The following is a 25,378-nucleotide window of genomic DNA, read 5'->3' as shown; positions in this document are numbered from 1 at the left end:
ACTGGACATACGTTTATTTAAGTTGGACTTTTTAACATGGGGGTTGGTGAGAATTTGTTTCCTTCTGACACCAGTTTCCAGAGCTCAGAAGTTGCAACATTTGCTGGTTTCAGGTTAACTTAGGCACTGGAAGGGCTGGATACTTTTCAAAAGAATGACTCGTTAAGATCAATGTTCATTTATTTCTATTTGTATATTTCCCCACTTATCAATCAAAAAACTCTTATTTTTTATATTTTAAATGTTGGGCATTTATTCTTAAAAGATAATGTTAAACTAGCATCAAGATTTAGGTGGTGATCCAAACAAACAAACAAAAACTATGAATTCCTGCATTTCAATCTGATGCTTTGTAGTTCTGCTTTTCAAAACTTGAGCTCCAAAAGCTAAATATTGCTTGCAACAGCTGTTTCTTTTACTGAAATGCATAAATTAAAGCTCTCATTTCTGGGGAGTTAGGGCACAAGAATTATGATAAGAGCATTTATATCACAGAAAACTTTGTTCCAAAACAAGGCTCGGTTCTTTTTCGGGATAATTAGTGAAGCACAGAGGAAAGGAAAACAAATAAATAATGAAACAAAGATTTAAATATCCCCAAACAAGGAAACATATTTGTGGGAAGCACTGATTATCATAAAATGAATGCAACACCACTAGCTGCAGCTTGAAGATGGAAGAATGTTGTTTGAAAGCGCACAAAAAGCGTTTCCCCCCTTTTTTGTTACAGTAAGCCCATAAAAAGCTTTTTTGTTACAGCACAGACAGCGAATCCTCTCCATAATTAAATTATTTCTAGCGCAAGAAAATTATACTCATGAGCATTTAGAAGCAGCTGGTAATCTCTGCTTTTGTTTTCTGTCAACATTGCAACTGTAAATACAAGAGACAGAAAAAGAGGGCCGCATTTCAAGGTAACACGTCTCTAGCTTCAACAGAACTAAATAGAAAGCTGTAAAAAGCGCACTGTTGAGCTCTTTAGCTTGTTTTGAAAAACTTTGTACAGCCAAGCAACACAACTTACTGAATCACAGTGCGAAAAAATCATTTCATTTATCATGAGTTAACAATCAATAGTAGCCACACAACAGGACACATGCATAAAGATAACACCTTACTCCTAATAACTTCTGATGAATTTTCTATGGTCCAAATAAGAATTTTAACTAGAAATCAGCTTTTTTGTTGACCTTAGGTTTTCTTTAGGAGAACCAAATCAATCACTTTTCCCCCAGGGTATGGGTCAAATACAGACAACAGATTTCACACAACTAAGTGCGTGACAAATTGGACTTTAACTTTTGAATAATAATCTATTGATAATTTCCTCAAACTCAGCAACACCCCAAACATTTATTCTTTTTTTTTAGATTTAAAACACAAATACCGACTAACATTTTAGAGATTAAAGAATTACAGTTTTGTAATTTGGTCAACCCATCAACAGTTTTCTAGTTTAAACTAATCTAAAGCCTTGCAACTTTTTCTTAAATGTGTGCACATTTTCTTGTGACATAAAAAAAAGTTTACAGAAAGTTAACAAACAAAAACACTAGTTTACAAAAACAAAAAGGAACATATTTTTATACTGTCTTTGCTAGACTTAAAGGAACATTAACATTTGGACTTTAAATACTGAGTAAACACATTCATATACCACACTTCAAGTCCTCAATTAAAATTTTTGTAAAACCAAAACAAAATTATTTTAACATATATATATATATATATATATATATATATATATATATATATATATATATATATATATATACACATATACATATATATATATATATATATATACATACATACATATATATATATATATATATATATATATATATATATATATATATATATATATATATATATATATATACACACATACACACACACACACACACACACACACATTTACAGAGTTATGGTACTTGAGTGACATTTAAAATGTGTTTGAGCACCAATGGAAAAGTCTTCCCAAAGGCAGAGCTAGAATCTTTCACACTGGCTGTTGTGTTAAAAAACATTTTTTTACAATTCACACAGAGATAGATGGAGGCATTGATTATTTTTTAAGGCACAGATTACACAGTTGTCTGCGAAAAATCTTCATGAATATCGCAGAAGATGCTTTAAGGCTTGCAAATTGAAAAAGTAAGAATGTCTTTTCCTTCCCTGCATTAAGAATAGACGTGTCTGAAGCAACAACAAAATCAGGGTTATGTAGGGGTTTGGAGCAGTGAGACGCTGAATATAACTGCTACTGTCCACAATAAAGGGAGTTCTTGGGGCTGGATCATTTCTCCTTCGTGTCACAGTATCTCTTAAGTTTTCAGAGGCAGATTTGTTACCTGAAAATTTCATGACTTCCCCCCTTTCAATCTGAAATGAAGCATATGATGCCTGAGCTTTGCCTGTGATGGCACCATGGTTACTGAGCTTATCAGGTCTGAGCAGGTTTCTTAGAGACAGCTGTGTTCGGCAGATCAATTTAGAGGGCCAACCAACCCTACGGCTAAAAATAGAAAGGGAAAAATTCCTTTCTGGAGAAAAAAAATGATATGGTTGAGATTCTTCAGATCATAATTGATGTGTTTTAATGCATGATTGCATGCTGCCTCTTTGCTGACTGAGGAGAAAGTTCACAAAAGCAGGTCATCTTCTGTGTTTTTAATTAGCTTTTTTGAAAACAAAACTTTGTTATCAATAGAAGAAAAAGAAGACGTTTCCACCCAATTACCGTGCTTGCTTTTTTTTTCTTTACACTCTTTACAGAAATAGAATGCCATGAGTGCATAAGAATAAACAGAGCTGAAAAAGAACATAAAACAAAGACCTGATTAAAACATTAAATCTTATGCTTCTGCACAGTTTTATTCATCATTTTTTAGCAACAGGTAGTTTCCTTAAAATAAATGAAGGAAACAAAATCAAACTTTTGCATTTGTTGAAAAAAAGAAAAAGAAAAACAGACTTTCGGCAATGTTTAAAAAAAGCTTCAGTCTTTGTCCTTTAAAATAAGCACACAGAGATGTTGCTCTTTTAATAAATAATAGTGGATTAGATTTATCTACGCTTTTCCAGACGCTCAAAGCGCTTACAGTGTGTCTATTATTCATTCACTCCTCATTCATACTTGGTGATGGTGAGCTACTGATGCAGCCACAGCTGCCCTGGGGCAGACTGACAGAGGCGTGGCTGCCAGTTCGCGTCTATGGTCCCTCTTACACGCCAGTGGAGCCACACTGGAGGCAAGGAGGGTGAAGTGTCTTGCCCAGGGACACAACGACAGTTGGCTGGGGGGAGCGGGGATTGAACCGCCGACCCTTCGATCATTGGACAACCTGCTCAACCGCCTGAGCCACTAATAAATTATATAATATAATTAAATGTTTAACCTGTTAGGCTAAACTTTTTCTCATATGATCAATACTTATTGCATTTATTCCAACAAAATAATAATAATTGATACTTTCTTTATCCCACAATTGGTGAAATTCTTCTCCGCATTTTGACCCATCCCCTGGGAGGAGCGGAGAGCTGCAGACTGGCCGCGCTCGGGGGGGCGACAGCTGGCTGGGGAGAGCGGGGATCAATCCGCCAACCCTTCCGTTGTTGGACGACCTGCTCTACCGCCTGCGCTAAACTGCCGCCCTGAAGCAAATAAGTAAAAGGATGTTTAGTGACTCATCACACTCGCGACCAGTATTCCAAGTTTATCGCAGTCTCAAGAATTGACTGATATAGAGGAATCTATGCATTTGTATTATAAAGCTTTTATCCTGATTCTCAGAGTAATTTATTGTTTAACCCTTTAGCATGGGAGCTTAAGCTCCAGTGTTCTAATAACTCTTGCTCGTTTACGCAATAAACTGCTGAGAAAAACAGCTTGGTGTTTGTATGCAACATTTTACTATTTTAAATACATTACTACTGTAAAGTGTTGCATATCTGCACAAAGCTGCTTTTCCCAGCTCCCAGAATCTGTTGGAATTTCATCAATTTTGCAAACAGTCAAAGACTTATAATAGTTCAAACACTGAGTTATTTCTTGTTGCTGGTGACAGCTGAATTGTTAAGTGGTTAACCAGATTTTTTATTGAGTATTGATACTTCTTTTGAACAGTCACAATGCCCATGAACATCAGTACCCACCTCTGGCAAATTTGTAAAAAGAAAAGACAGACACAGAATAAGCACAGAGAATGTTTTCCACTCAGTATTTGGCACAAAAATGGGAGTCTCAGTGTTTATAAATTCTGTCTAAAAAGCCAATCTTTTATTCACCTTACCCGTCTTTGCTACGTAGAAATCCTATGACCTAAAGCCCTGCTTCTTCTGCTCTACTTATGATAACATTAAAAAAAGTTGTCTACATTAAAATGATCTTTACGCTTTCTAATCAATGCAAGATAAAATTAGCATTCAGATTGTGTCTCAAAAAACAAATAAAGACAAAGCAGCAAGACAGAGATGGGTATCTAAGGTCTGACTATGAGACACAAACATAACTTTTTCATTTCTCTGTAGCAATTCATAAACTGTTGTCAACTTCAGGGTATAAACATTCATGCAGAGCATGGAAGGCATCAGCCCATCATGAGAAAATTTCACTTTCACTGCACTGATCCACTTTTTTTTTGTTTTTTGCCTTGATCACTCGCAGATGGATGTAATTCTGTTCCAGTCACATCTGCGCACATGAGCAGCAGGAGGGTTCACATCATGCTCAAAGGGAAGCAGGCTGTTAGAGCACAGCCTCACACAAACACACAATGTGCCAAGGATGCTGTGTGGGGCAAGGAGGGCCTCATGCCCACCATCAATAAAACCAATGTAGACTATAAAAGCAGCAAACAGACAACCACTTCAGACAAAAATGAATAAATAAGCAACATAGTTCTGATCAATTATCAAAACACAAATGAAATAAAGATATAACTTTGCAAAATGTATGTTAAAGAGAAAAATGCAGTACGGATATATTCATCTATCCATTCATTCATTCATTTTCTGTACACCTGCTTCCTCCTGAACACTCTCACTGGGGGAACTGAAGCCTATACATGCTGCCTTCAGGGAGAAAGCATGCTTCAACCTGGGCAGGCTGCCAATCTATTACAGCGCAGACAGGAACAAATATGACAAACAACCATGTACTCTCAGTCATGATTGTTCCAGAAAGAGAGATCAACTCAAGGTCTGTGTTTTTGGACCGTTGAAGGAAGCCAGAAAATCCACATTTAGTGTAGCTGCAAGGCATCTGCCCTTCTGTTCAGCTGGGCTGCTAGCTTTTCTCATCACTGTGCAGTTTGGCATGCTTGTGTGTGTTTGTGTCTTATTTTGCAACCCAGTGGTAAGTTAAAAAAAAAAAATTCTGATTTAGGCAGCTATGAATGTCTACATGACGTTAAATGTACATCACAACTTTTGCCTGTTTTTAATTGGATTTGATGGTAAAGTAAAGAGGAAAAGACACAAGAACAGCACTGTCCCTAAAGGAAGAAAGTAGTTGGCCTTTGGGGGAATTACAAAAAAACAAAAAACTTGTGTACACAAGTTATAATTGCGCCTGACAGAAAATTGATACACCATTCTCAGAAGAAATGATGACTACATCTTTTAAAATGAAAATTTATGGCAGATTAGGCACTTTCAGTTCATAACATGCTTCAACAGAGATGCATAAAATAGTTTAAAGCATTTCTTTCATTTTCCTTGCTCCACTAAAAACTGTGCTGTTGCCAGGTCTGCATTTATTCCCACACATCTGTCCAGTCTTTGAAGTCTTGCTCGTGTTGTATTTTTAGTCCACTAGTTTGGATCTACTTACTTTCTACCACACTGTTTTTTACACTTAATTAAAAGAGATAATAATTCATTTTTAACAACATTCAATAAACTGCTAATATCGAAACCATATTTTTAGTTCAGATCAGTGTTATTCAACCAGTGTGCCGCAGCACACTAGTGTGCTGTGACCTTATATGGTCAGGTGTGCCGCGGGAAATTACTAATTTTCACTGATCTAAAAACAATTATGATCACCAGAATATCAGCTCCATGTACATCAAAAAAGGTTCAGGCTTCACACTGAGTAGTTTGCCAACAGCTTTGTGGTGCTCTTCAAAATAAATACACCGGATCTCTTAACATCTTCAGTGTCCTTCATAATGAGGGTGAGAGCAACCTTTGACGGTAGCTCCGCCCAAATGCAGCAGGTCTATGAACACATATTTGGACAAACTTCCAGCAGCAACCTTGAGCGGCAAACGTCTGTGCAGAACAAGGTCTAGTGATCCGTACGGATCACGAATCATCCATTAGTTAGAAAATATTTATAAAATAACGAAGCTGAGTCTGTCCAGCATCAGCACTTCTGTATTTCACTACAACTCCCATGTTGCATTGGGTTAATGTGACGGCATCCCTTACTGTGCAGCTAACTGTCATGATGCACAACAAACGCAAACATCTCTTCTAATAGTTTTGAAAGCTTCTTGATGAAATCAGAGGTGAACAGTTTATTTCTCTTTCAAGGTTTGTGTTGGAGAACAAAGGAATTAAAGTCAAAGATTCCTGTGATTATTTCTTTATGAAAGAAAGAACTGGTTTTGAATAAACGTCTGGATGGAAGGACAAATTAAATTTCAGACTTCAAGCACTTAGAAAAATTTAAAGTTAAGTTTAAAAATAAGTAATAACAAAATCAAAGAAACAGCCTTAAGATTAAGTGGCCAACAGCCATTTTAAACTAAAATAAAACAATTTAATCACCAAAAAAACAACAACATTTTTGTTAAAGTTACATGTTTGATTAAACCAAAAGAAAACGAATAAAACTTCAGCGTGTTCACTTTTTGTGACGTTAGAAGTAAACCTATAAACATGTATATAATGTTAGTCTTTTATTTCTAAAATTGACCAAGCATGCTGTGATTCAAAAGTTACAGTTGTTCTTGCTTAAACATAAAAAGATATTTTAAAATGAATTAAAGTTTAGAGAGAATGTCATTTTATTTGGTTTTTGTGAGGTTACATGCAATTGCATTTTAATAAACTGGGGAGGAAAAATCTATCGTTGCAACTTTAAATTCTTTTGCCTCAATTATTACAAAAATGCAGGAGAGACTGTACATTAATACAGACTATAGAGTTACACTTTTTAAATTGTTGCAGTTGCTGGTGTGCCTTGTGGTTTTTGATTTTTGTCATGTCTTGAGTCCAGCTATTTTAAGAGGTGTTAAAATTAAACTTAGGGCTTTACATTAAAACCAGAAATATATTCCTTTTATTAGATATTCAAATAATTGTTTATAAATTTAAGGGTTAAACAAATGTATAATACTCACACATTCGTACAGGTATGGCATTGACATGAGTATAAAGCCAATAAAAAAGGAATTACTTCATTTTTAATGAGTTTTTACAAAATGCAATATTTCAAGCGAAAAACAAAGATATTTTTGCTGTACTATATATGTTCTAGTCTCATCAGGGGTTGGATGTAGGCTGTATGACAATTTTATTATGAGATCTCTTCTTTTACTTCATGAATGCTCAGCGCTGATGATTCTCTTTCATTTCATCGAAACAGGGATAGATGTGGATCAGTAGGTTGAGCAGCAGCCTCTCATTGCATTGGTCAGAGGTTCAAATCCATGTCTTGGCTGTCACTTTGTCATTGGGTTAGACACTTAACTCCAAACTACCATCGAAGGTGAGAAAAAAACATTAAAGTTGCTTTGGATAGAGCCTTCTCACAGCTCACCACTCTTTCTATGCCAAAGTCTAACTGACCCTGATTTGGTTGCTTAAATCATTCTGCTGCCAACTACTGGCCCGCTTGGGAAGGTGCCCGACGGCACAGTTCTCCAGACCAGAGAATAGTATGGCTGTGCTGTGTATGCAAGGAAACCTAAAAAGAACACCATGAAACAGAGTATTAGATCAGTCAGATAGCAACAATGGTGAGTGTTTAGGACCGTGCAGACCAAAGAAGCTGAATGAGGCTCAGTTTGCTCACTACAGTGCAACTTTTCTGCTCAATGTAACGGAAAAGCAAGATGTTTATTTTCCGTCACATTTGGTTCAAGTACAATTATTCTAGTGTGAAAGTACCTTTAAGTTGGCTTTTAGAATCATGCATTTTCCAAACCTGCTGTATCACTTTCAGGCTCATGGGGTAGGCGGAGTCTATCACAGCTTTGTTAGGCAAAGGCAGGCTGGTCCTCAATAGGTCATTTGTCCACTATAGGGCCACACAACCATACATTCACACCTAGTGCCAATTTATGGTAATCAATTTACCCATGAAAGCATGTCTTTGGACTTTGGGAGGAAGGCCGGAATGACTGTAGAAAGCCCACACATGTACAAGGAGAACATGCAAAATCCACATAAAAAAATGTCCTGCTGGAATTTGAACCAGGGCCTTTTCACTGTGAGGCAAGAGTGCTAACCAATGCAACACTGTGCAGTTTCTTTTTGATTTAGTGAAGGATTTTTGAGGAATATTTATGAAACACAATCATATTTTCAAACTGATAAATACATTTCTGTTGTTCTGGCATACAATTCTTCCTTCTAGATGTGCTAAAAACAATCTTCTAATCAAACCTTCCCTGTTGAAACTAATAGCACAGAGAGAAGCTCACTGACAGGAGTGTCACCTCTTGTGATGGCGAGGTCACTTCGATCGTCAGTCATTCCGATGAGCCACTTACCTCCCAGTTTGAGAGCGGACTAAGATTACATTCCACAGTCCAGCCCTGTTACTGTGCTTGCTGGGTTCTCCTTGAGGCTTTAATTCTAATGGCAATAGTGCTGCCACCACCAGAGGGACCAGACAGAGTGAAAATTTGATCCTCCAACTAAATTGATGTTACAGCTGCAATAAACACCAGAGAGCTAGAAAGCTACCAAAGGCGGGGGTGAGGGGTGGGGGGTGGGATTTATGAAAACAACAAAGCCCATTTCAGGAGGATTTTCTCCAACATATGCAGCAAGCAGATGAGGTAAAGCACAGGGCACCCATGACTTAACCAAAATAAATAAATAAATATGGTCTGCATTTGAATTTCCTCAGACGACACAATTTAATCACGAGGAAATGTTCTTGCAGGAAATATTACATTTTTTTATTTGCCACAACAAAAAGACAGCAGTGATAAATCAACTTCCATTACACATTATCTTTTTGTGTTTTGGAGCATTTATTTGGGTGCACTAAGGGATCAAAAACTTAAAAATACAACCAAACCTATCAATCCTCATTCCTGCTAAATCTGAGAGTCTGTTATTCAGCACGCCGCTCAGATTTGCAGGGTATTGTGACATCACCCACCCAAACAAGTGTGGATTTACAGTGTAGAGCATTGGTGACTTTATTTCCACACAGTTTCACATCATGCTCTATTTGCTGTGTTCTGGACGAGCAAAGCTGTACCTTCAGAATAAGGGCTCACCCTTCAAAAGAAGGGGGCGGGGCATAAACCATCCAATAAAACCCAAAACAGGTGTAAAATATGGATATAAGGGGTCTAATAAAAAAAAAAGCCTTGGTAATTGTCATGTTTAGAAATGTAAGAGATGTACAGTAAAATTGGAGAAGATTACAAATATTTATTTTGTTTCTTCACTGCATTTATTTTCTCCCTGAAATCAGAAAAAAAAAATTCTAACTTCCTGGTGTTTCAGATTTAGTGGCCTTAGAGGGATGCCATCCTTTAGAGGTTTAACTAGAACGGCCAACTGAGGTCCCAGGGTTGATCCGGGACTTTCCGCAGAGATTACATACCCCAATTAGCCAGGGTGCAGCAAATGAGGGGGAAGAGGTTTTAGGGATTTTTTTGTAAAGTTTCACTCATCTACATGAATGAAAAAAGTAGATTTTCAATTAGCTCACCACAATGAAAATAACTCTGCTATCCTCCTGGACATTAGCTGGTTTACGTTTGAGAACCATTACCACAAAATTCTCATTCACATGTCAATCTGTAGAAACAAATGCATGCTTTAGGCTAAGCAAATGACACACAACAAGGCTAAAATCTATGAACAAAATTAAACTTTCAAATAAAGCTTCATTTCATCAAAAACTTCATTGCTTTTTGTTTTTTTGTCAAAACTGAAGAGAGTAGAAAACATTTGAAGGTAGGTTTGGGGGCTTAACATTTTATATGACAGTTAAAATAACCAGAGGTTAATGGATCTGTAGTTTGGGCAGTGGTAAATATGATGAAAGAGCAGAGCAATCCCAATATCCCATATAAAATATGTTATTACCAAAAATCAGTTGACTGATAATGTTAACAGCTAGAGATGGTCTGCATTTTTTATTTACATTTTTTGTTCAAACAAGTTTTAAAGTGTCAAAAATAAACAAAATCAAATTTTTGAAATCCCATTCACATTTTCTAGTGTATATTAAACATTTCAGTAGATTAAAAATTGAACACAATAAACCAAAACTCAATAAAACCTACTTTATATCCCCAGGTTAAATATTATTGGCTTAAGAAAAAAAAGTCAATCCTTCCCAGTGCAGTACCTTGTTTAAGAAGGGGTGACATTGCAGAGACAAGGATTACTATAGTTTTTAATCTAAGATGGAAGAGCTGCAACTGATACCTCCAAGTTGCCAGCCTTCTGCGGGATTGACCTGAAGGAGCTTCTTTAGCCTCTCACAACTGCGCCATAACCCTGTGAGGGTTACACTTCAGCCAGATGACAGCATTAATCTGGCCACAAAAACCCTCCCCTCCATCTGGCAAGACGGTCGAGCATCAACACTGAGGAGCAGCGATGCCTCCGACTCCTCAATGAATACTAATCTCACACCATTAGTTACAAAAAAAATAAATAAAACTATCTCTTTTAAAATGGGCAATTTCAGTCTTCAAATTACAAATATTTTTATCCTGAGGCGATTCAGGACTATCATTATCAATGTTGCTGCAGGCAAAGAGAAATCCAAACCTCTTAACTATAGAAGCCAAATGGGACAATAATTTTCCTGCTTTTTAGTGGAAAACTCATCTGCTGCAACCACACAACTATTTTTTTTTCCATGCAAGCCATTTTCTCCTGGTTTTTACATTTAGAAAAAAATCCTGCATTTAGGGCACGGTGGGACAGTGGTTAGCGCTCTTGCCACACAGCAAGAAGGCGCCTGGTTCAAGTCCCGGCTGGGGGACCTGAAGCAGAACAACAATGTGGGACCTTTCTGTGTGGAGTTTGCATGTTCTCCCCGTGCATGCATGGGTTCTCTCCGGCTTCGCCCACTGTCCAAAAACATCATAGGTCAATTGGTCACTCCAAGTTGTCCATAGGTGTGAATGTGAGTGTGCATGGGTGTGTGATATGTGTGACCTTGTCCAGGGCGTCCCCTGCCTTCACCCACAAGTGGCTGGGATAGGCTCCAGCAGCCCCGTGCCCCCAAAAGGGAAAAACGGAAAAAAATAAATGAATAACCCCACATTTAATTAAAAACTTAGTTACAGTTTATAGGCTGCTTGTTAGTCAAAAGCTTTTATGTCGAGAAGCAGAAACATACAATTTATTTAGTTTTTTCAGCATTGCCATCTGTACCACCACTATGAACACCAGCATTAATAGGTTTCCTCAACATTCAGGAAATATTTGTTGGCAAATCAATTGTTTCTGCAGATGACAGCAAGCAGTACTGTGTGGGTGGGAGTGTGAACATATATATTTATCTATATCCACAAGTTCACACGCACCGTTTCCATCCGGACTAAAGACCACATTTAAAGAGGGAATACACTTCATTAGCCTACCGTCTTCCCAGAATGCACCTGTTCTGAATTGCTGCGACCTTCGCCCACGCATGGGGTGTAAATGACACACTTCTCTAAGATGTATCCTTTATTGCCTTCAGCCAGCGGGGTAGCCAGGAGCTGGAACAAATGAAACTGTCCTAATTTGGATGCCTCCTCTTTTGCAGACTTGTGACTAAGTAACATTAAATGGACTTCGTCTGCAGACATTAAAGTGCTATGAATAAAAGGGATCCAGATTGTGTCGTCTTCACACCAGAAGGGTCACTAGTGGTTGCATCATTAGTCAACACGAGCAGAGAGGTGATGGGGGGAGGGGGGTGCACACCTGCTACGTTTTCCTACGCCTTTAGTCGGTCTTTGATTCTTTATGAATCCCTATCCTGATCACCTGTTTTTATTTAAACACATGACCTACAGTAGCTTTATATGAGATTTAGGATTTAAACACTTTTGACGTTTGACACCAACTCTGCCTAAAAATCTATATGAATGAGAAAGCAGTGGGAGTTAATGAGGTGAACATCTGTCACTGAGGTAGATGGAAGATGTTGCTTTAGCCAAACTCAGGTGTCCTCACAACAAGGAAACACTCCTCTTCCCTAATGGTGTCACGAACTGCATCACTTAAAATCCAGAATTTATATTGAAAGCATTCAACAAATTTTTAGGCAAAAAGGGTTTTCTTGCATAAGCATATTGCTAATAAAACAGGAATGTAATGCTCCAATTTAATCTTTCACTTTTTGTGGTAACTATGTGAGTGTAATGAGAAAGTTTGTGATTTCTAATAGACTTTAGATGTTAAAAAATGTTATTTTTGCCCCTAGTTTTCATAGACGTTGGCCCTACCATCAAAACTCTTCTTGGACAGTCCAAACAGGGGAGTCTGATCGTTTTTTCTGCTGAGAAAACATTAAGCACTCAAAGGTGCTTGAGTCAACCCCGACAAACCTATTAAACGTCCTGAAGGTGGTGGCACACTTGCCTGCTTAGTGAACATACATCTCATAAAAATGGCCACCATTCACTTGTGCCATAAGAGCATGGCTTCCGTTTGTATTTAAAAAACAGAATGGAAAGTAAATTGAAATTACTTAAATTTCTTTATTATATGAAAGAATTTAAAAGGGTTTGTTTATTAAAATGACATTCTCTTACTGCTTTTACACCAAAAATTTGTCAATTTGAAAGTTACTAAATCTAAAAACAAGCAAGAAAACAGAGAAAATGAACAAAAATATCATTAATATCAATTTCTAACAGCACCTATTCATAGTCCAAATCAACACTCGGCAGCTGTGAGAATTTTATCCTCTTTAGTGACATCTTGCCATGTGGTGAGTAAATGTTGGCGTCAAATTAGTCACATTTCTTAGAAATTTACTAAAAGTAGTGCTGTTTTCTTTAATGCTCCTTCTTTAATTTTTGCACAAAAGGGAAAGAAGAGCATGTGGATACAAGAAACTGGTTATTCTTGTTTGTGTAGCATTTAATTTAGTCTGATAAAGCAGCGGAACGTGGCGATTTATAACAAGATCCAGTCAGAACTGGAGGATAAACCTGCTGGACTCACAGCAGCAACCAGAAAATTCAATAAAAAGTGTTGATTTGGAGACAGCGGTGTAGTTAGATACTGAATACACTATGACACTGATGCTATGATGCTATGATGCTATGCTAATGAGTCGTTCTGTGTAAACGGACTAAGACGTGTCGGATAAACACAACAAAACAACTCATGACCTGCATTTGAAGAAATTGTGTTTTCTAAATATAACAACAGAATAGAATCCACTTTGTATTAGCAGCGTCTTTATAACAATACAGAGCCAGTGTTGTGCTGCATCTCCCCCTTCCCTCGTTAGAAAACTGTATCTTTATGGTAATTGGGACACCACGCCCCCTTCTGCTTCATTACCGCGGTGATCAAAAATCCCACACCGTCACAGCTCTGCTCGTGGATTATTTTAAGCAATTTCATTTCTTACCAAATTTTCCTCTACTCATGGGGAGTGCAGAGGGGATTTTAAAAAAGAGAAACACAGAAACAACTTATTTATGAGAAGAAAAAAAAACAATTGATGGTGTGAAAAACCCAAAAGTAGAAAACAAAGAATTTGATTAGAAAATTAATCAAGGAGTTACCTTAAGAATTTTCTTCAAAAGAAAAAGAAGGAACAGTGGTGTTTTTATCTGATGTTTTAATGATGTTGTGACTTCCTCTCTGTTTGCATTCAACAAATTATTATTATATAAAGTAAAAGGCCTAAGGTTTTTCTGGGTAAAATAGGGTAATAATTTGGCCGGTGAAAAATGTGTGTGGTTGGTAGACTTTGCTGGTGACTCAAAAATGTTATTTTTAGCCACTGCACTATCTTAGTCCTGACAATTATCATGAAACTCACAAAAATAAAAACCTTGATACAAAAATATGTGTTTACCCTAAAACTAAGATGAGAATCTTATAGATTAAAGTTCGAATGTACCAGTATGGCTGTCAGTTTGGTGGCTTCACTGGATACGGCAGCTCAAGACCTGTTTACTAAAAACACAAAAAAGGTTTACGTCCTAATCCACTTTCAATTTGAACTAAAGCTCGAATACAAGTCAGAGAGCAAAACCAATAGCAATTATAATCAAGTTACAGATTTTTGTAGTAACTGACTGATGTAACAAGCAACAATCAAAGCACTTAGCAGTGAGTTACTGAAAATATGGGCCTTCCTTTATGTGAAACATGTTTCAAAGCATTCAATGAAAACTGAATTTAGAGTGAAAACAGTGTGTGTAGGTCTGTGTATATATGCTATATATGAAAGACAATGAAAAGGGTAAACATACAGCTACAGATCTCTTTTGGACATATATATCAAATATTGATCACATCAATTATTGATCCCCTACATACACATAGGAGATCATTAATAAAAAAAAATTACTTTTCCACCATTCAAGACATGAAGAGAGTTTTTTTCATTATTCATTGACAAACATTGATAGTTGCATCACTTTTCCTCCTGTTTGGATTAATAGAACATGTTTGCCCCTGATTCAGCCGATCATGGTCAGGGACAACAGATCTTAGTTTTTATGTAAGAGTGCTGCATCTCATTTCGCTTGTGAAAAGAAATCTCTTATACAGAAAAAATTTGGTGTACTTCAGCATAGGAATCTCAATTGTTAAAAACAACTCCGCAGGCTGCCTATTCTATTGAAGGTTATTCTGAAGTGTCTGTGTAAATTGTTTCCCTCATAAATAAAAGACTTTCGCACTGAATTGTTGGAATGTGTGGTGGATTGGCAGCCAGTGAACTAAACATCAAAGCAAGTCACTTAGTCCAGGCTGATTAGTTTAGTGAGTGGAATGCTCAACAGTTTACGCCACGTTTGCCTTGAGAAAAAATGTGAATCTAAAATGCACACAGCCATAGTATAATAAGAAAAACACAACCAGCAGACTGTAGACACCTACTTTAAAAATTGTTACAGTAGCATTTAATATCTATAGAAAATGAAATTATTTTTGCATCAGAATGAGATGTAGCTGTCTGAACCAGGCAGTAAAAAAACTATACTGGGTCAACTTTAACAGATCCATAGGAGATCACATGCATGAAAGTCACATCAGCTCAGCAAGCTGCCACAGAAAATTGCAATAAACACCTGTCGACCCCCACCGCTGCGACAGTCTACACGGATGACTTGATCTGACATTCACTACAGTAAATAGGAGTCAAACATGAAGCAGCTGTTGTGTGATGGGACACATCTCTGTTCACCAATGTTCTCTTTATTGTGCAGAGAACATTAGCCATTAACTGACCTAGTTTGAGTAGAACACTTCCAGTTGCTCAGGATCTCTCTCAAATCTTTCTGCACCCTCTACAGGGGTCTTCAGCTAGATCCTGATGCTCTGCGAAGGCTGTGGTCAATTAGGCTCCCTGATCAAACACCCACACTGAGGTGTGTGTCGGCATCGCCAATGTAATCGTACATGAAACTGATGGCAATTTATCAGTTTTCATCAGAGAAGATGAGTTCAGGTCCGACAGAGCTCAGGAGACAATACCTAGTTGATTTCACAGGGGCAGATGAGGAAAAGCGATCCCCTCAGCATGTGGGATTTTCTGCTTATTTACCTGCTGGTGAGACAAAGAAGGCAATTTGTGTGGAAAAAAAAACATAAAATCTGTAAATCATTACACATTAAACATTGTACGGTATTCAACAACACAGCTTTTGTTGTATTTATTTTTAAGTCCAAAGTTGTTCTACCCGTTTATTTTATAGTGTGATAAATTACTGGTTTGACCCGATGTCAATGAGACTAAAGTGAACTTATTTGTGCTTAAAGTGATGTATGACACTCTTCCAACCACATACCTGCATATTGTATAAAAAGTCTCCATTTGACTCCTTGTGCTTCCCAGTGTTATCTTGTTATATTGCAGTCCACCTGTCGCTGTCTTTTTTCAGCACGACTTTTTACACACTGTGCATTGTGTTCTGCATCCTGGTTGGCTGTTGACCTTGTCAATCTATCTCATCTGTACCGTAACTCCTGTACAGAATGCGTTCAGCTTTCCACATTTACAAAATCTTCAATCGCTAGCAGTTCTCTGCGTCTATTTTTATAATTCTGGACTTGTTTTTCTATGAAGGTTAGAACTTTGATAGTTTAGGGAAAAGTGTGAAAAAAAAATAATGACTCCCTGAGAAAAGCATATAAAGTGTGGAGCTATGCAGTTTTGGGATCTTACTGTAATCCTGCTAGATATCACCTTTGGCGGGTTATTTTTAAGAACATATCCCCTGCAAAAAAAAAAGGAACACTGTACATTTGAAATAATTAAAAAAAACAAAACTAAAACTTGCTTAAAAATAAAGAAAAATGTATTAAAAATTAAATTGTGAATAAACCAACTATATTAGCCCATAACATATGCCAATAGAATAAAAGAAAACTGTGCTTTACTGTTAAAAGGTTAAAATCTGCTGACAAATGGACTGAAAGAAAGAGTCCAATGAATGGACGACGAAGGGTCGACGCAGGGATGCCCAGTTTAGTCTTTAATCTGTTTAGTTTAGCCATTACCTATTCAATTGTATGACTTTATGTTCTTTTGATTCATTACAAACCCCATTGAAATGACAATTGTAAAATTGGGCTATATAAATACAATTGAACTGATATAAATGGATTTTTTCCGCTTTCTGTACATTGGAGAGTCTTAAAGTTGATGGATGAGATAAATCTTTTGTTTTACAAGGGTTGGACATTTAAGTGAGTTGAGCAGGAGTCAGATGCAAATATGTTTTACACATTACAGGGGCAGAATAAGGCCAGAAGAATAGATGGTTTGTAAAAATTTTATCTGAGCAAAAAAAATTTAAATAAAAAAATAAAGACTAAAGGTCGTCTTATTTGCTTTAAACTCTTCTAACAGTAAGCAAGACAAAAACACCACACCGTGCTTCCCTTATACCAAAAAAATTATTTAAAAAATGTAATATGACTTTCCGATTTATGTGACCTTAAATCACTTGATAAATCAATAAAGCCTCCAGAAATATCTTCACATCTTCTTTTCCATTTGCACTCGGGAAGGTTTGAATCTCAGCGCTCTCTCTGCTCTGTTTCCTTAGTGTGTGCTGTGACAGCAAACCACAAGTGATAAAAAATTCTTAAAGAAAAAAAGCCATAAATAACTACCAACATACCTGAGGAGCTTGGCTCTCCGTTTTAGAAAACCTGGCAGTCTCGATTTAGAAGATTTATTTTACAGTTACACTGTAGATCCATTAATTTAGAACCTAATCTGCTCCTCTGAGCCTCACTGGCAACTCTTTACTGCTACAAGATTCAAGTAAAATATTGAGAAGGCTGATGAAATATATTAAAAATATATCATGATATAGTCTTAAGAATAATCAGAGCTCTTGAAAGTATCGATTCAAAAAACAGTTCAACAAAACAAAATACCCAACTAAAAACATTTTGGTTTTTGACAATACGGACACTTGGTGTGTCATTGTCTTTAAGTCTCAGATGATGTCTTTTTGCTGTGACCCCCCTGTTCCATTCATTTACCTCCCTCTGTAAAAGACAGTTGCTGTTCTGAGAACACACAAAAAGGACTTTCATCTGCAAACAAATTTCAGATGATGCTTTTTATGAAGACCTGAGAAGAGTAAGCTTCAGAGTAGGGTTGGGCGATGTCCCCTAAATCGGCCGTTGACGATGTTTGCTGTCAACCATCGGGATGGACGATGACATCGTCGGGGGGGGGGGGTATTTTTGCATTTTTCGTTCTTATATAACTGCTATTCGTTATTTTGCTTTTTTCATTTTATTTCCCAACTAATGGTTAATCCGCGATGATCCAGTATAAACTGAGGGAAGTGACTTTAACAGAAAAAGTAACAAGCAAGATAGAAAAGAAGTAGTCCGCTCCCGCACTTAACTGGCGGAGTGGACCGGCGGAGTGCGGATTACAGCTTTGTGTTTGATGGGAAGGGGGGGGGGGGGTACATGAGCGGTATGTGTGGGAGATTTAAGACTGCGATCCTGTCCCGCACCTCTAGGGGTACGAGCTATCAAACTCAGAACCGGGTCTAAACGTGTGTCTGAGCACAGCTCGGATCGTCTGCACACACAGCGGTTTGAGCATCAAAGCAGAAATGTCGCTCAGTCCTTAGAAAACATTCAAACAATCACGTGGATTTGTGTTTCCAGTCGTGTCCCGACTAAATAAAGGCTGATGTTATTCACAGGATGCAGCACCACCCAAAGCTAATGTTGTTAGCCCGTGTTAGCATACTGCTAATCCTGGCTTCGTTCAGAAAAAGCACTGACCACACGGATTAAAATTCAAATGATGAGCGAACAGGTGTTTGATAATAACCGTAACATTATTAAAAGCACGTTTAGAAGATCATCTCGTATTTTACCGAGCTGACATGTCAATGTATATAGCCGCTCGGCGCTGTTATCGTTTTGTATTGAATTGTTACATTCAATAAAGTTTGGAAAAAAAGCCGCTCGGCGGAAGTTGTATCCCCTTCCGGTTTTCAAACTGCGCATGTGCGAATACTGCGCATGTGCGAATGATTTATTCCGACCGAAATTGTGACCTTAGTGAACGTTTTTATATTCTGAAAACATTTTTCTGGGCCCATGTACACGCTTGAATTCTAATCCGACCATTGATCCCATCAGGATATTTTGTACATGTAACCGCGGCTTATGGTGTCGACGCGCAACGTGGCGGGGGCGTGGCATCACGATGGTGGTCTCTCCATCGGGATGTCAGTCACCCATCACGATGGACGATGCTCTATTGCTTTAGTTCTCACCGGCGGTTACAAGTCTGACTGAAGACCTAAAACTAGAATAGCTGTGAAAATCAGATGGCTAAAATGTTTTACTTGAAATCTGCATTCGTCATGTTTTTTGAAAGTGGCTCTGATTTTATTTCATACTGATGGGCTGTAGGATCCAAACACATTTAAAACACAGAAACCTTTTTGTTGAACTACAAAAATGTATTTGGGCAAAGCAGGCCAAGGACTGGTCAAGTGACCTTATAGCTTTTGGTTATATTCTCAACCATCGGCTAGAGCTGTAACGGTGTGGGATTTTTGATAACCGTGGTGATGAATCAGCAGGGGGCGCAGTGTCACGGTTAACCCCCGCCAAAACCAAAATGTGTGTGAATAAGAAGAGGGAGCGCGGAGTGAGAGCCGCGCGCAGCGCAAGAGGTGCAACGCAGGGAGTGAAAGGAGAACAGTAATAAAAAGGTTTCCCCAAGAAACCCTTGAAGTCTGAACACAGGACTATCAGAAAAAGTAAATTATCAGCAAAGATGAATGTGTTTAATGTGTTTATTATAGTCCCAATCACGCACCATATGCAGAACTTAAAAAAAACAAAAACAAACGTGCGGTGATGCAGTGATCCCCCTGCCGTCAGCTTCCTCCACAACCTAAACATAAAATGCTACTTAATGAGCAGGCACATTGTTGCCATGGAAACTGATGGCAAAACAAAAGTAAAGAATAGGAAGGTAGCTGTAGTTCAAATATAAATAGAAAGAAATATAAAGACATTTCTTGCAAAATTTCTCTTCATTTCTAGATTGCTGTGTTCCTGGTAAAGCAATTCCAGATTACATAAAGAGAAAAAGAATTATATGGCTTCATAGTGGTGCAAATAACAGGGAAGTAATGAAGGGATGTAAATGACAACATATGCATCAGTTAGTTTTCTAGTTACTGGTCAGTTAGTTTTCTAGTTAAACTGCACAAAGCAGAGACTACATGTCAACAGCACATGTCAACAGGGGACAGGCTGCGCCGAGATTTCATTACGAGACCGTCATCCTTTCAAGATGGCAAAAATATATTAGAAGCATGTGTCATTTGGATCCAACCATTTGGAAACACACAACAAAACATGATTATAACAATAGCAGAACCCCGTCTGGACTTTTTACCTTTAATCTGTCTTTTTTTTTTTTTTAATCCTCGATTTATTTTTTTATCCTTAGAATAAAAATATACCACTAATTTCCCTTTCTTTATTTTACAGATGCAGTTTTTATATTAGCTAGATAATATAAGAACTGAAGCCTTATGCATTACAAAACAAATTATCAAATGAATTACAGTTTTTTTTTTTTTGGGGGGGGGGGGCAAGAATGAGTCCACATGAGAACATCACACGCCAAGCTACCCAAAATGGACTGAGACGCCGTTTCCATCCTCTGGCAGTTGGCGATAGCTGCCAAAGCTTTGCTGTGATTGTTAATTCTCACGCTGAATCCTGCAGGGATTGCTGCTTGTTCCAACTTTGGACCGTGACCGACTAATTTCTTGTTTAGTTAATCATAATCAGAATTACTCTAAGCTCTGAGAGTTCTTCTTCTCTGAAAAGGGATAGAGCTGGCTCACAAACATCAGCTTACGCCAAGTGGCTCCGGTCTCATTACAAAACCAGCCGTCACAATCAGCTGACAACATCACGATATGTTGGAGGTGGGGGTCTATCAGATAGAGGAGGAGCGCGGAGTTTAGCCCCACCATGTCACCTTGGCACTGACCTCAAGTCAGACTGAGCTCCCTGGAGAGGAACAGTCAGGAGTTTTAGTGTGGATGTATTCCATCAAGTAAAGCTGGGACTTACTTGATGCTAATTGGTACAAAACAGAATTTTAAAGGCAGTAGAGCATTACCAGATTTATTTTAGTGGCCAATTAGCCACAGTTCTTCCCATGTGCAACCGCTGAGCTGCTGCTCTTCATCAATACAAGCAGGATTTTCTCAACTCCTTTCATGGAGGACACATTTGTTGCAAGCATGGTTTGAGATACAGGCTGCCTGGTTAAAGAAAAAGGCAAATTGGGGATTCAAAACTGCTTTGCCCTCTTCAGCACACCACAGATATGTGGTTTATTTTGTTTTATCTCAGGTCAAATTGATTAAATATAAGCGTGTACTTTTTCTGAGGAAATCTAATATAACTGAATGTGAGGGTCAGGTGGATTCTGGTTTGTTAAAAGAAAAAGAAATCCAAAAAGGGGAGAAAAAAATGCTTTACCGGACCGGGAAGAAGAAATTGTGACAGAAAGAAACAAGATTGGCCAAATCTGAAGAGATTTCTGAAGCAGAGCTTCTGCAATGTGTGGAGATAATGTGATCTATTGAAATACAGTTGATGCATTCTTTCTTTAATTCAATCTTTTTAATTTGAATTTTTCATTTTATGTAAAAAATCCTTCATTACAAATTGCTCAAGGATGCAGCTAAATTTCAATATTACTTCAAAATCCAAATGCTTTGTTTTGAAACTACATTCACACCTGACATGTGACACACGTTTAGCATTTGTCCTGGTGGACAAGCAGGAAGAGGATCCTTTTTATGTTTTATACTGTCTACTAGCGCATGTCCGCCACCTACAGCTGGAAGACGCTTGACGCAAAATGTTGAATCGGAGCAAGTGTCGCAAATCTTGAGTCAGGTTTTTTCTTTCACAGCTCTGTTCCCATATATGAAAGATTTGGTGACATAAATCCGGCCGGGCATAAACCGCAACTAGTAATTTCTCCACAGTGATCAATTTTCAAACAGTTGATACTTCTGTAAATTAAAAGGGACAGAACAGAGTCAAGCTCAAGGGGGTCTTCTTTCCCCGGCGATTCTGCCATACGTCACTATCAAATCAGAGCCCCTGATTGATCAAAGTTCCACCAGGTTTAGCTCAACATGCGTTCAATGACGTTTTACATGTCCTAGACCCCGAAAACGGTCTTAAAAATGTGCGTAGCTACGCAGGAATGCAAGAGTTTTGAATGCAAAAGCCCAAAACGCGTATTTCCATAGATTTGATTAAAAGCGGTCGCTTGAGCGTGTGCTGCATAGGCTGGTGTGAAAGTGGCTCAAGACTACACTACTCTCACAAGATTTTCTCTGAAGAGAAAAGTTATATGTTCTTTTGTCATTGTTAAACTTTATCCTTTGTCTCGTTTTGATCCAAGGATTTGTAACAACCTCTGAACACAAACCTATTGCTGCTTTTAACATAAACAAGTTAGTTGAACGTCTCTCAAGATGCAAATTCAGGCAGTAGAACACATCCTTTTTCCAAGGCATTTCTGGGTAAATAATGATATAATAGCCTAATATTGATTAATGAATCAATAACATAAACGTACTTACAAATCTTTTTTGCACACCTCATACAGGCTTGTAGGTCCTTGGGTTCTGGTGTAATTGACTTAACACATCTTTTTTAATGTATATGCAAACCATCTTATTTTAAAGGATTTACCTGGGAAAGCTAACTGGAGGTCTGACAAACTGAAGCAAATTACAAACACAAACTGCAAAAAATGAAATGTGTTTCTTTGTCATTTTAATTGTACACTGCACCCTGAGGGTTTTTTTCCTTGCCTCACAGGAGATGGTAACCACAGGAAATGAAAAAAAAAATCTGACTTTATGTTTTTTTTATACATTTTTTTTTTTACATTTACGACAGCACTCTGCTATGCTAAAACATGAGGAGGCGCCAGCTGCGACTTTAAAAGAGAGTTCTGGGAGCTTATTCTTACAACTTTCTCCTGGAAACAGTGTTTCTCGGAGACATCTTTTCTAAATCCCGAGCAGGAAACGAACTGTTGCTGAATCTTGTGAGAGTGAACGCGAGTGATGCTCCTGAACGCATCTTCAGAGCCACGGGGTTTCTCACACAGGTGTGCAGGTCATGGGGTCAGGGCGACTGTCTGACTTTTTTTAATTTATGTATTTATTTTTACAGACACCAAACATCGAAATTTGACAATAAACTGAGAATTCAAATAGTTGAAAGTAAAACTAGTGCGTTTCTCCACTTTTTTGTGGTTACAAAGGGTCTTGGGTGAAATGAAAATATTTTAAAAGGGGGGATTGTGAGCAAAAAGCCAAGCCAATGTTCTTATTCTGCTATGCCAACAGACATCTCGCGGACAATTACGCCGCTTTAAGGTGGCTAAACGATTTAATTAGCTTACCTGGGCAGATCCAAATCAACACGAGTATGGCTCGAAGTCTCCTGTTTATCTCCATGACTGAACATCCACCGACTCCTCTTCTGACAGCACTCCTCCTCCTCCTCCTCCTCCTCCTCTGACTCCCAAAATTGTAGCTTCACTTCAAGTGGTAATTAACTGTCCGCTAAAGAAACCACGGAGGCGACGTGTGCAACTAGTAAAGCTCCCGCTCCTTTGGCCATCCCGCCGTCTGACAGCGGCTGACATGGCGCTGACACACACGGTCCAGTTTCTTCTTCTCCCTCCTGCTCCGCTCAACCTCGGCAGAAACACCTTTACTTCTGCGTGTCTCTGCTGGAGTGAGCGCCGCTGCTGCTCGCTGCTCTCAACTCACTGAGGGGGCTTATTCACCCACCTGAGCTGCTCGTTCGCGCCCCCTGTCCACGACTACAGTCATTACACCTTAACTGCGTGAGCACGTGTTGGACGGTCCTGAAGTACTTTTCTTTGGAGTGTCAACAGAAGTCTTCTGTTTTTTAAACTTTAAATTGGAAAAAAAAAGTCAGTCGTGCAAACTCTTAATAAAGAAAGAGAGCAAGAGAGGTAATTGGGGATAAATTTCTGAACCTTAGTATTTTGCTGGAGAAATTTCACTGTAAAGGGGGGGGGGGGGGGGGGTCAACATAAAAGAAAACATTTAGAATTTTTAAATCATTCAGTTTTGGTGCTCTGGCTTCTTTGAAAGGTAATATTTATTGCTGGAAGAAAGACATTTGAAATTGTTGGCTTTTTTAATGCATTATTAACACCTCAGACTGAAAACTCATTCAAACCGCATTTATTTCAATAATGCGCAGATTTTTATTTTCTTGTAAGTCTCAGTTTTTAACTGATAGACTAGAATGGGCAAAATAATGATGGTTATCATTCCACCAAGTAGCCTGTGGTTCTCTCTGTGAAATTTGAACAATTTCCCTCATGTGCTTTGGGCTCCGGTGCTTCCTGGGGATGAATTCATGCATTCACAACAGGATAGCCTGCTGTGGCAAAAATTATTTCTCTCAAGCTTTGAGACTGTACTTAAAACTGTGAATAAATAAATGAAGACACATTACAGATTCTGACATTCGGCAAAAATGAAGCAACGTAAGTTCTGTCGTTTGACCCTTCAACTGTAAATTGCTTTTTTTTTAGTGTTTAGCAGCTTTCTGCTGTGTCTGTCTGATGCACGATTTTTGTTGTGTAATTTTACAGACTCTACTTTAAAAAAAAAATGCACCAAAAACTCAACAACCACGATAAGAAGCTGCAAAAAAATGCGTGTTTTTAAGGTTTTCAGATTCAAACATATTTATTAGAGCAGTTTACATTGAAAATGGTAATCTCAATAGTTAGACTCTTTTCTAGAAAAACTTAAATTACGCTTCTATTCATTGAAATGTAATGTCTGTTACTAAGCATTACACAATGCATTACTGGGTGTTATCCAAAGCAAATTTGCTGTAGATACCAAATACACTCTTTAAGTACAGCAAGCGTTGCTGTAACCTGATGTAATTCATGTAAGTGTCTTTCCCGTTGTGTGGAAAGACACCGTATGTTCCAATATTAAAGAGAGAGTTCATTACATATGAACTCCTGCCTTGTATTGCGAGAAATTTCTGGGTCATTCATGTCTGTTGTTGATTTTTAAAAACTTTCTACAATTGTTCTTAATTCAAGTTTGGAGTTGTGCTCAGTAAAAAACTTTTTTGTAAATATCCTCCCCAAATTAATGCACAACATTATATTATTCTGTCTAAATCAGTCAAAGGACCTTGCATAAATTATATTCCTGCAGAGATGTTACTAGAATATCCGTATTTTCACAGACAGATTTAAACTGCAGCTCACAAATTTAAGTTGATTTATTTTTGCATTGATGTTATTTTGTTCAAATATTTATCGATTATCTTGGTGGCGAATGAAGAGAGACATAATGAAACACATTGGAAAGAGGAGTCATTTATCTATTATTTGTACTTCAGCATGTTTGCTGTT

At 37.9% G+C, this 25,378-nt stretch overlaps 1 protein-coding gene across 1 annotated transcript in view; it reads right to left on the bottom strand.

The window, feature by feature from the left end:
- esamb (endothelial cell adhesion molecule b) overlaps window positions 1-23,725 on the bottom strand; it is a 56,207-nt gene extending 32,482 nt beyond the window's left edge. Inside the window, exon 1 of the mRNA XM_078929368.1 lies at window positions 23,360-23,725. Within this exon, the coding sequence (XP_078785494.1) occupies window positions 23,360-23,414 (55 nt within the window). The 5' untranslated portion in view covers window positions 23,415-23,725. The remainder of the gene's footprint in view (window positions 1-23,359) is intronic.
- Window positions 23,726-25,378: the final 1,653 nt, after the last annotated feature.

This window comes from Oryzias latipes, chromosome 13 (genome assembly GCF_053564925.1).
Source record: "Oryzias latipes strain Hd-rR chromosome 13, Olatipes_Hd-rR_3.1".
NCBI lineage: Eukaryota > Metazoa > Chordata > Actinopteri > Beloniformes > Adrianichthyidae > Oryzias > Oryzias latipes.
The sequence above is the reverse complement of the archived record's forward strand: the minus strand, read 5'-3'. Positions and strand labels throughout refer to the sequence as shown.